The following is a 13,684-nucleotide window of genomic DNA, read 5'->3' on the forward strand; positions in this document are numbered from 1 at the left end:
TATAATTAAGCAAAAGAATAAGGCAGTTCTTAAGTTAAGTGTGTAAGAATATTCAGGTATAAATACTGTCTATGAAATATTTTGGATTAAGTGTACAAATTTAAACTGATCGCCACTTATAAACAGTAGCTCTTAGAAATCTGTCTCAATAATATCTGCTTTAAATGAGAGTAAAGATTGTTTGCCTAAAAAGTGTAAATTTTAATTGTATGTTTTAAAATGTAAACTATTTATTATAGTCATTTTGATGAAAATTAAAGATGTGTATAAAATGAATAATAACTGTAGGCAATGATTGCAAAGTAATATAGAGCAAATTTGGTTTATGCCTTAAGGAATGGAATCTTGAATAAAACTCAACCTTTATTATAGATCATTTTTATCTTTAATTATTAAAAGTAAATAACTGTATGACAAAAGTTGATAAAACAATAATGAGGTTATGGAATATAAACATAAAATAAGTTTTATTTTCTACCCAACAATAGGGTATGTCCAGTTGAAAGATTCTCGTGCCTTTTTGACTATTCAAGATCTGAAACAAATAAAGTATATATAATTACATATGCATATTACATTGAGACAACATAAAGTATATAAATTATAAATGCATCCAAGTTCTGGTGAAAAAATCCAGTAATAAGTGAGACTTTATTGAAATATTGCTCTGTTTTACTCACAACAAAAAAGTTGATTGTCTACAGTTTGTCTCACAGTTCAGTTGTTAGATTCCTGTTTACTTCTAATTTTTATTTCTTTCCTTCTATGACTGTACCTACCCCATCAAACAGATTTCATGATCTCTGGGGAATCCTAAAATACTTTATGTAGCTTATTTTTTTCTGGCTGTGTAGTCTAACCAAATGTAGTAAAGACAGGCAGTTCTTCCTGGTTTTTCAATTTCATCAATATGGTAGAATGTCAATGATCTCTTGATGGATGTCCTTAAATACATGGTCTGAGCCCCATCAAACACATTTCATGATCTCTGCGGAATCCTAACATGCTTCATTTAGTTTATTTATTCCTGGTTGGGTAGTAAACTAATCAGCAGTTAAAACATGCAATTCTGCCTGGTTTACAACTAATGGGTCCCATAGCTGTTGAATTGTTGACCAGGATGAAAACAAATCATACTTTGTAATCATTCTAGATACACAAAAGGCCACACAAGCAAAATATATATAAACTTGAATGAAGTTATGCGATTTTTATCAGTCTTATTTTATAAGTCATTCTTTTTTTCATACATATTTCCACACTATAAGATAAATATATATATTTATATAAAACTGATAAAATACATATAGGTATGCATGCTAGCGTCCGATCGAGTTTCAGCGACCAAAATCGAGAACGCGGCATATGTCGGTTGCCAGTGATTAAATTATAGTCCGTGCTCCATGTTATTTAATCGATGGATACGTTAGCGCTTGACCCTAAGCGCTAATCTGCTGCGTGACTTTAGAGTATCGATGCGGAAATTCGGCTGATCGCATTGATTTGTGGCATTTAATATTAGCCTGTATAGTCCTAAATCCATTTTCCCTAAAACGATTTAAAAACTTTTACTTTAAGTTCTTTATTTAAAAAATTATAGATTTGGATAGATTATAGAAAAAAATAAAATAAAGTTTTTTTTCTTGGCATTTTTATCATTTATGATTAATTTTTATATAATATTTAAAAATTGATAAAAATATTCTTTTCAAATAAATAAATCCTTCATTTAAATATTATATTTAATTACTTATTTCGCTGTTATTTAATTTAAATAATTATGGATCCAAAAACTTAATCATCAAATCTTATGATCATCACAATAAAATAATTCAAACTGGATAAACTTCCAAAACAAAAATATCGTCAGTGGCGACGATGGTTAAATGTCGCCGTTGCGAATCATCGCATTACATCGGGAAGCGCCTTAAAACTTCACGTACAAAGTTAGCTGTGATTTATAATAAACAAAAACAAAAGAGCATCGGTTGGCAACCGGTGTATCCAGGTTAAATAAACCTCCATTTTATATTCCGTTTTTGCATCAAAGAGTAAAATTTTCGCGGAAATTTCTTTTATGCTAATTTTGAGGAATATTCGTGTGTTATAAAGTGTTATAAACAGTTTTTAGTTATTAATTTATTTGAGTGTTAATTATCAATTTATTATAGTTTTTAGGTTAGCAATAATAATTATTAGGCTTATTAGATCTGCAACAGTGATAAACCAAGCAAGGAAGCAAACATTTTGGACAAATTTGAATCATTGAATTCTATTGTATTATTTGGTTTTTCATAGTTCCATTTTACAAAATCAAAGGTAAGTTTTTATGTTAATTTAAGCATATTATGAATACAGTAATCTTAAAATCTATTTATATTGTAAATCTGGACATGAGTTATAAAATTGCCTTTGGAATTTCTTAATATTTCTTTTGTGCTAATTTTGAGCAATATCAACAATTTTTAGCTATAAGTTAATTTTCTATTGTTTCTAGGATCTCAAGCAATAATTATTGGACTCATATATTGACAAAACAAGCAAGAAAGCAAGCAGTTTTTGGAAAAATTTGACTCATTGCACCATATAGTACATATTTGTCTTCCATAGTTCTATTTTACAAAATCAAAGGTAAGTTTTATTTAAATTTATGTATTATTAATATTATATTTCTCAGTTTTAAAATTTATTCATCGTATAAATATGTGATTACACATGAAAAAGATGTGTATGTTTTAGATATGATTTCTACTTAGGGTGTCTTAAGAGATCTAAAGTAAAAGCATTTTATAAAGTGTATACCACTCAGATGTGTAAATTTATTTTTAAATACATAAAGAGGAAAGAAAATAACTGTTATTGTATGAAACAAGTCAAGAAGAATATATACATATATAAATATCCTTTTAGTTAAATGGTATTTTTTAAAGTAACCATATAATTCTTCATAAAAACTTTCTAGAATGTTTTTTCTAAAGCAAAAATTAACTATCTGCTTACATTTAATTAAAATAATTTTTTAACTAATGCATTTTATTCTCATATTATTTATTTTGAGTCTATTCCAATTAGATTTTTTGGAGTTTTTATATTTTTGTGTTTTTTCCAAGTATTTTTTATGACAATGATGCCAATTTATGTCTACTATGATCTTAATGGGATTTAATTTTCTAGTTATTCCTATGAAAATATTGACATCTTTAAAAAGTGCCTTTATTAATCATGTGCCTAAATATTAATAATTTATTTTTTTTTATTTTTAAATAAATATATATTACAACTATTTAAATTTTTAAAATAAAAACAGCCCTAATGATATTTTTATTTATTTTATTGTTAAAAAAATATTGTTATTAGGCAATATTAAGTAGTAAATTATAATATCATGAAGATGAACACAAGAAATTAAAAACTTGGCACCTTAATAACTAAAATCATTTATAACTAAAAAAAAATTAAGTTATGAGATTATTATTGATGTTTTATTTATTCTTACAAGGTGAAAATTAATTGAACTTTAAGTAGCCTACAAATAAATTCCATCTCTTGGCATTATATATTGGTTAAATTGTGTGGGCACTAATCCCTTTTTCAGCCTAAAAATAAAATGTATGACTGAAAAGTACAATTTCTATTGAAAAGAGTGTATATTGAGAGTATATTGGCTTCACTTTAGTATTATCTACATCTAGATACAGACAGATATTTAAGAAAATTTACAGATACATGCAGATTTTAGATTTTAGATATTTAATAATTCTTGACAAAAAAATATTTACAATGTTTTTGCTTATACAATGTTACTGCTAATTAACATTGTTTTTTATTTATTTAGAGCCTAATTTTAGCCAATGTATAAATAAGAGTACTGCTTTTATTTTAATATAACATTTAAACTTCTATCCACAAATATTGTAATTCCTATATTATAAGTCATACTACAACAATTCTAAATAAGCTATAAAATCTAAAATAAGAACATTTTGAAATTCTTATAGAACATATGCATACAACCATTTTTGATAAAAGTGATATAGTTTGTTCTGTATTATGTATTGACAACTTTTCAATGAATATTTTGTTAAATTTTCTGGATAAATTGTCAATTACCAAAATATAACTAAGGTGTTTTAAGTGTCAGGGGTTCTTTCACAAGAAAACACATAGAATATAGTGAAGAATAGGAAGCTACAAATTGTTCCAGCAATTTTAAGAAATTTTAAAACTGTGTTGAAGCAAACAAAAATGTTGCAACTAAATATGATATCACATCATGCAGCCAATAACACTAATTGTCCCACATGCCAATATCATTTAAAACATTTAAGAAATAAAATCGATTATGGACCTTAATGGTACAAACAGATCAAGAAGTAATAGTAAATGAACTTGACAATCTGACTGAAGGTAGAGTGGGACGGCTAGTTGAGTTGGAGCCATTGCATGAATTAGTAAATAAATCACCTAGGTTAATAAATGTTGTTCAGTTAAATGTAAGAAGTGCCAAGGAAAATTTTGATAAGTTGTTATTACTGTTTCAATGGGGCAAGCTAACATACTGTGATATATTCATATTGCCTGAATCCTTTAAGTTAAACTCTTGGGATCTGTACAAAATTGCAGGGTATGACACCTACTATAATCAGGGAGTCTTTAATGGATATGATGGGATTCTGATCAGATCCACATTAAATCCAGAACTTACTCATAATAAATTGAAAAAATCAAAGGTAATGTTAATTAGAATCATATTTGAGTTTTGTGAATACTCTTTTGGTATATCTGCAATTTAAAAATCACCTAAGGTAAATGATTAGTTTTTTGTTGAGGATTTATCTGAATATTTGCAGGCCAAGCAATATGATTGAAATTCTTACAGGAGATATTAATATAAATCTTAAAGCAGTAAATTAACCAACTGTGCATGAATACCTTTGCTTTTTAGCAAGGTTTGGCTATACATTCTATTTTAATAATGCCACACGATATAATACAGGAACATGCATTAACCATCTTTTTATTAAAAGTAGAATACAACAGCTCTTTTTTGAGTCATTTATTTTAGACACCTATATTACTGACCATTACCCAATCATGATTTACGTAACTAAACGCAATTTTTTCAAAAACCCAGAACAAAAAGAACCAGCAACAAAAATCCAATATAAAATTGATTATGATATTTTAAAACAGAAACTTTCCTCTGATGACAGCTGGGCTCAAGTCTTTCAATCTAATGATCCTAAACAGGCAACAGAGGCTTTTGTATCCCATTTACTGAATTCCATAGAACATTCTAAGGTGGTGGTCAAAAATGAAAAAAAAACAACAAAAAAGCCCAGCCATGGATTACAAATGGAGTAATTACCTCAATAAAGCACAGAGATAATCTAAAGAAGAGATTATTGAAAAATCCAATCCTATAAACTACATTAAGACCTCTACAAATTGTCTAAAACTACATTCTAAAAGTAATAAATAAAAAAAGTAAATTTTATACAACCAATCTGTTATATAATGAACAAATTTTCAATGTTCAAAAATAATTTATTTTATCAACTTGTATATTTATTCATAAAAAAGAGAAAAAAGAAATAGATCATCTTTATCAAACACTGCAAAATGTAAATAGATACTTATTATTACCAGTTAGTCATAAAATATTAAATTTAAAATCTTTCATTTATTTGGCTCCAAAGTTGTAAATATTGTACCTGTAACAGTTAGAAGCTTAAACCAAATTAAAAATTTTAGTAAAAAATGTGGGATGTTTTTATTTGAAAATGTGATATGTATCTGTGTAGGTACATATAATACAATATAAGTTCTGTTTTTGTAATTATTGATTGCTTAGTTTCTGTCTAGGTAACCATGTACGTTATTTATTTTTACAATATTAGAGCATATATGTGTTGCCCATACAGACATTGAGTAGTCTAGGTGCAAAATTAAAACTATGATGTTACAAATATATTATTTTTTAGTTGCAAAGAAATATATGTATATATAAACAGTAATATATTTATTTGTATTGTATTGTAAAGGAAGTTGATTTTTCAGATGCCAAAAATGAGTAAAAAGTCTGCTAAGACAAAGAGCCTCCAGAAAAAAGAAAAATATTTATCCAAGAAACTGGCAAAAGAAGAGAGTGGCACCAATGACAAAAATTTAGAAACCTTAGGTAAGGAAGTACATTTGCAACAAAAGTTGCCCAAAGATAAGATTCCAGAGGATAGTACAATAAAGGTAAATTTTAATAAAACTGTAATTGAGTCTAATAAGCGAAAATCATTAACGGTTATTGATGACAATGATGCATTGTCATCAAAAACTGTAACTCTGAAAAAACAAAAAGTTATTGATTCTTTTAAAAAGCTATCCCATACAGATGAAATTGCGAATAATGAAAAGGAGGCGGAACATACTAGAACCAATTGCCCAACAAAGTTTGAACTAGCTTTAAGAGAAGGCCCCACCATTGTATGCAGTTGTTGTTTGCGATTATGGTTTCCCACTTCATGTAAAAAAATAGATCTACAAGTGCTAAAAAACAAATTTGGAAACCAATTCACTACACAAATTTGCAATGATGATGGGGTTTTCTTCTGCAAGTCTTGCTCATCAAATATTTATAAAGGACAATTGCCAAAGTTCTGGTCCGGCAATCACAATATTGTTCACCCTATACCAGTTGAGCTAAAAGATCTGACTATCCTTGAAGAAAGGATGGTGTCGGCCAGGTTACCTTTCATGCAAATCCGGCAGGTAGGATATGCACGACAGTGTTACATAACTGGCCAAATAGTCAATGTCCCTATAAATATAGATACTTCGACCAAATTATTGCCTAGAAATGTAGAGGAGACACAAACTATTCAGGTTAAGCTCAAGAGAAAAATGAACTATAAAAATGATTATCTCCTGGAAACCATACGGCCCGCAGTTGTTTTAAAAGCAGCAAGATTTTTGTGTCAACAACCTCTTTACATACAAGAAGGTATAAAGCAATCAGATGATTGGGAAAAAAATATTAATGACTATATACGATCTCAAGTAGAATCCTCTACACAGATCTTAAATGAAGGCTCAAAAGTGGTGGACGTGAATTCTAAAACAGTGTGTAGTGAAAACTTTGAAGAATTGTTCGATAATGCGTTTTTCGAAACAATGGAAGTGCCCCTAGAATCTAAGAATGACGATAAAAATATTCAAGCAGAATCTTCAATTGAACAAAATAACATATACAATTTAGATGAATTCTTAGATGAAGAAGAAGAGCCCTTAAATCCTGGAGGCCAAGAAACTTTGCTTGACAAATGTAACTTAGAAAATATCTGTTTTGCCCCAGGAGAAGGTAAAACGCCAATACATTTGATGCTGGACCAGTTTAGCGATGAACTCTCATTTCCTACACTTTTCTGTGGACATGCTAAGCAATTTCTTACAAAATTTTCCTATTCTGACCAGACGAAAATACTACTCCAGCACAAAGACAGGCGATTTGCAAGGACAGACTATCTGTTGTATACCTTTAAAAAACGTCAACTAATCCAATTATCCAGTGCAATTGCAACATGTCTCAGAAAAAAGAGGAATGAGGATGGAAAATATACAGCTGGACAAGTAAGGCAAGCAAATTTTCTAGACCAGCTGATTCGAAGTGACATGGGATTCCATTTTCTTAGTAGAATTGCAGGTTCACCTGCTTATTGGAAACACGAAAAGACAAAATTACTGTGCATGATTCGTCAATTTGGAATCCCTACACTGTTCTTTACAGTTTCAGCAGCCGAAACAGCATGGCCCGAATTAATCAAGGTATTAGCACAAGTTGTTGATCAAAAAGATGTTACTTTAGAGGAGGCCGCGAGTATGCCCTACTTAGAAAAAACTCGCTTAATTAGAACAGATCCGATAACTTGTGCCAGATACTTTGATTATCGGTTCAAACTGCTATTCAAGCATATGAAGAGTCAAAATGGACCCTTTAAACAAAATCCCATAGAACATCATTATTACCGCATAGAATTTCAACATCGTGGGTCTCCTCATGTACATGGGTTATTGTGGTTATCCAATGCTCCAAAATTCCAAGAAACACCAGAAAGTTTCAAAGAGTGTGCCGAATTCGCGAACAGGTATATTACCTGTAATAGTGATTTAGAAAGTGTCCGTGATATAATTCAGTTTAATACGCATCATCATTCTAAATCGTGTCAAAAAGAAGTGCGGGGACACAAAGTTTGCAGGTATGGTATCCCATTCCTGCCAATGGATAAATCGGTAATTCTAACGCCAATAAAAATTGACAAAACCAAGGAAGCGGATTTACGTAAGGCCATGTCTGAAAAGTTTTTGATGATAATGCGTAGGCTTAAAGATAAACCAGATTTGTCATTCGAAAACTTTTTGGCTGACCTTGGTATGTCTAAGGATGAGTATCTTAATGTTATACAGCACAACATATTTAAAACCACTTTATTTTTAGAAAGGCAGCCAAAAGATGGATTCATTAATAATTTCAATGCTGAGATGTTCTCCATGATGAAGAGTAATATGGACATTCAATTAGTTTTTGAGCCATATGGTTGTTGCACCTACATAGTCAACTATATCAATAAGTCTCAAAGAGGTGTATCTGATATTTTAATGAAGACTATGGAAGAAATTAAAAAAGGTAATTTAGATGTTAAGGGCAAACTTAAATCTCTTGCAGCAGCTTTCTTAAATGCGAGCGAAGTTAGTGCCCAAGAAGCCGCCTACAGCGTGTTACAACTACCGATGCATGATACCTGTACCTCCTATGTATACATCCATACAAATCCAATCAAGGAAAGGACAAAAATGTTGAAACCATTAACAGAACTTAAAGCCATGGACAATGATGATCCCAATATTTATTGTGATGGGCTTATAGAACATTATGAGCAAAGACCCAATGAAATGGAAAACATATGTTTGGCAGAGTTTGCGGCCTACTATGATTTCTTTAAGAAACAAGCAGAAACAAAAGCTAATGGTTTACCCTTAAAAGATGGAAGTGGCGTTTTAGTTAAAAGGGGTCATGCTAAAATTTTAGCCTACCGTAGTTATGGACTTCAGCAAGACCCTCTCAACTATTATAGGGAACAAATAATGTTATACATCCCATGGAGAAATGAAGTGGATGAAGTTGAAAATGAGAACATTGATCAACAGACCATATACAAAGATCGATACCAAGAAATTGTTACAAATCGACAAAAGTTCAATGTCTTAGATGAACAGGTAATCGATGAAGCACTGAAACTTGCCGAAGACCGATCAAATCAATTAGACGATGGTGGATTCGGTGGAGAAATCGATGATGAGTTTATGCCTTATGGACTAGACAACCCCATTTATGATCCATTCAATCATATCATCGATAAGAAAGACGACGAAGCGCCAGTAAAACATATCGCTTTCCCAACGCCTCATCAGATAAGCGATTCAGAGTATGAAGCCCTCATAAGCAAACTGAATCACAAGCAGTATCAGTTCCTTAATGTCGTGCAAGACAGTCTAATTGAAGGGGAAGCTTTCTACTGCACACTTAGTGGTCCAGCAGGTACAGGCAAAAGTCACCTGATTACAGCAATAACTCAGTCGTTATTACGCCATTTCAATTCAATACCAGGTAATAATCCCGAAAGTTTAAAAGTTTTACTTTGTGCGCCTACAGGTAAAGCGGCATTTAATATCGGAGGTATAACCTTACATGCGGCATTATCGTTACCCGTCAGTCAGTATGGTGAACAACTAATTCCGTTACACCATGACACTTTAAATACTATTTATTGTAATTTATGTGACTTAAAACTAATTATTATAGATGAATATTCCATGGTTGGTGCCAGATTGTTTGACCATATTAATAGTAGATTGCAGCAAATCTTTAAGTCTGACGCCATCTTTGGAAATATTCCAATAATTTTATGCGGCGATAATCGTCAATTGCCCCCAGTAAGGGATATGTATATTTTTTGCCCAGTAAAAACAAATCCGTATAAAGAATTATGTGGAACTTATTTGTGGGATCATTTTAGGTATTTTGAGCTTACAGAAATAATGAGGCAAAAAGAAGACAAGTCTTTTGCAGTTGCCCTAAACAATATGGCGTTTGGTAAAATGACCGATGAAGATGTGCAATTGATCAAGTCCAGGGAAGTTGACAATATTGATCTAATTCCTGAAGACACTATGCATTTATTTGCCACCAATAGAGAAGTAGATGCATTCAATGAAATGAAACTTTCTACATTTCAGACCGAGCGAGCCGTAAGTCAAGCCAGAGATGTAATCAAAGGAAGTTGCTCAGAACGATTAAAACATTTATTTTTAGAACATGCTAAAAGTTTAAAAAAATCAGAGAGTTTTGGCCTAATGTTAAATTTAATATTGCAGGTAGATGCTAAATACATGATTTCAATGAATATAGATACCAGTGATGGGATAGTCAATGGTGCTACAGGTATCCTGCGTCAAATAGACTATGACCAAAATAAAGTTCCATACAGAGTGTGGATGGAGTTCTTTGATTCCAAGTCAGGCAAGGAATGCCGAAAGAGAAACGAGTCCCTTAGGAAGTCTATGTATTTATCACCCACTTGGACACCCATAGAAAGAGCTGCAAGAGCTGTTAAAATTCAAAAAGGCAGCAATGTTCACGTTGAGCGTCTTCAGTTTCCTCTTTTAATCAGTGAAGGAATTACAATCCACAAAAGTCAAGGTGCCACCTATGAACAAGTAGCTGTTCACATTGGTAATGGAATGACGAGAACCAGTACCTATGTGGCATGCAGTCGGGCTACAAAGCTAAGTGGCCTCTACATAATTGGTAAGTTTAAGGCCCCTAAACCGGCAACCGAAAAGGATGCTGCTTATAAAGAACTGGTAAATATGCAAGAAAACAAGCTTTTAACATCCAAGTATAACACTCAGTACCTTAATGATTCCAATGTCAAATACATTATTGCTTACCAAAATGTGCAAAGTCTACCAAAAAATCTCAATCTTATAAAAAATAATCCCATCTTTAAAGATGCACATTTCCTACTTTTTGTTGAAACCTGGTTATATAAAAACAAAAAAAATATAAAATTAAATGATTTTGAAGTGTTTGCCAACTTGAGTAACGATCGACCTGTAAGTAAACCCTTTGGCATAATTTGTTTCAAGAAAAAAAATGTATCAGCAAAAATAAAGTCAGTGAAAAAATACACCAAAGATTTTTCTGGTATAGTTTTTCAAGCAATCACATTTTACTTGAATGAAATTTATGTCATAGCAGTTTATATTCCCCCAAAATTGAGCATTGTACAAGCTAAACTATGTTTTGAAGACATTATTGATCAACAAAGTGATATACTAATCATTGGTGATTTTAATCAAGATATTATTAATCAAAATGAAAATGGTTTAAAAAATTATTTAATATCTAAAAGTTTAAGTTGCAAATTGAGTATTGGCGAATCAACTACAAAATCAAAAACTCAAATTGATTGGCTTTTTAGTAATTTTAATAATTTAAGTTACAATTTTTATAATACTGTTTACAGTCACCATAAATCTCTAGTGGTTAGTATTTATGATAAAGGTTTTATTCCGAAGCAGCTAAATCAGAACGTTGATAACAATAAACCATTCACAAAAGGTTTTAATGAACTAAAATTTAATACCAAGCAAATCCAAACACAAAGTTCATTATTTGAGTCTACTTGCCAAAGCGTAGATAATGACATGGTAATAGATATTAGTTCAGATCATGAAAACAATCTTAACTTATTTAATAAGCCACCTGCTTTATTAAACAGCGATATGGTATCATGTTATGCAAATAGCACCATACAGTCATTTTTATGTTTACCCGAATTTCGCGTTTCTATTTCAAAGCGAAATACAGCGCTAAACAGTACTCTAAATGATATTATGCTCACGAAAGTTAATTCCACATTAAAAGTTCGACAATTGGTGTCTGGTCGAAATGGTGAAAATTTTGCTGTAAATCAACAAATGGACGCACAATCGTTTTGTCAATCTTTGATGGGAAAATTAGATGCAGATGATTTTGGCATTTTTATAAAAGCTAATGTTCATGAACTTTTAAATTGTCAAAACTGTAATATTAATATTAATGAAAATGAACAAGTAATATACACTCACTTTCTTTATTTTCCTGAAAACTGTGGCAATTTAATTGATTTTAATTCAATGTTAATGCTAAAAGACTCTGACAGATTATGCCCACACTGTAACAATAATTTGAAAACACGCTCAGTGGTTACTTGCCAGAAATATTTGGTAGTATGTCTTCAGAGAATTGGCCCTCAAGGGAATAAGATAAATACCAAATTTTACAATTTTGCTTCTGAAAGTGTTATTTTAGATGATCAAATATTCAGAGTAAAAAGTGTTGTTAGGCATCATGGAAACACCATTGGATCTGGTCATTATACATCTATAGTTAATTATAACGATCAGTGGTGGAAGTGTGATGATAATCGCATAAGTAGAATATCTAGTTTTGATAACAGTTTAGAAGATGTATATTTAATACTATTAGAAAAATGTTAAATTTTGTTAAAATACTAGGACCAACCTATTAAACGTAAAGAAAATTACAAATGTTCAAAACAATATTAAAAAGAGTTTTGCATTACCAAAAATAAGCCATAAGTGATTAATTATTCGCTTTCACAATGAAAATCCCTTTTCTAATATCTTATATATATTGCTAAATTGTTATTTTGGACAATCAAATAGTTAGACTTTAAACAGAACTACATAAAAAAGAACACATTTTTAAATGTAAATAACTTTATCTTTTAAATCCCAATGATAGCTGTTAAAAATAATACTAGTATCGAAAAATGAGTTAAAAAATGTAAATAAAATTATTGGAATGTATAGACAATTAATTGCCATATTATTATTTCAAAATCTATGCCTGTTTCAAGGGTATATTAAAATAAAATAGCAGTTTGGTATTTGTTACAATGATTTATTGAAAACGAGAAATTTGTATCGATAATAAACTATGATTGTCTTATAGCTTTAGCTACAGCACCACTTGACATTAATAGCAACTTAAGTTAACAAAAAGGCTTAAACAAAAGTATTAAAACAGCTAAAAATGCTAAAGTACCAAAAGCCCAAAAACACTAAGCTGCTAAAAAATGTCCAAGTTATGTTGTGCTAAAACATTAATCCAATCAGGTACATTAAATACTAATTTATTTTTATACTGTTTTGGTTGAGCAATTACCAAAATAACTGCATAAAAATAATATAATAATAACTAAGAATTTATTTATTAATGGTAACGTAAATAAACATAATTTAATTTCAGAATAGTTAACCAAAAGATAAAGTTTTTTAAGCCTAGTCAATTTTTGAGCCCGAAAAATAGGCCTATTTAGAAATTAATTACAAGTTGAGCATTGACCTGACTTACACTTACTTAATTTATTATTATTATCTTATAAATGAATAAAGTATCAGTTTGGCATTTTAAATCCTATTTAAATTTGTAAAAAGGTAATAATCATTACGTTTAAATAATATATGACCAACAAATAGTTTTCACATCATAATTGAAGTTATCATACTTTTCTTTCATAATGATAAACTATGATTGTCTTACAGTTTTAGCTACAGTACCACT

At 30.3% G+C, this 13,684-nt stretch overlaps 1 protein-coding gene across 6 annotated transcripts in view; it reads left to right on the top strand.

The window, feature by feature from the left end:
* Window positions 1-13,684, top strand: part of LOC126736192 (uncharacterized) — a 92,682-nt gene that overhangs the window by 37,922 nt on the left and 41,076 nt on the right. For 2 of the 6 annotated variants that reach the window (XM_050440440.1, XM_050440443.1), the window contains exon 4: window positions 8,139-10,858. The exons of the other annotated variants lie outside the window; for them this stretch is intronic. In XM_050440440.1, coding sequence (XP_050296397.1) covers window positions 8,139-10,858 — 2,720 coding nt within the window. The remainder of the gene's footprint in view (window positions 1-8,138; window positions 10,859-13,684) is intronic. 6 annotated transcript variants of the gene reach the window in all.

The sequence above is a fragment of the Anthonomus grandis genome, chromosome 5 (genome assembly GCF_022605725.1).
Source record: "Anthonomus grandis grandis chromosome 5, icAntGran1.3, whole genome shotgun sequence".
NCBI lineage: Eukaryota > Metazoa > Arthropoda > Insecta > Coleoptera > Curculionidae > Anthonomus > Anthonomus grandis.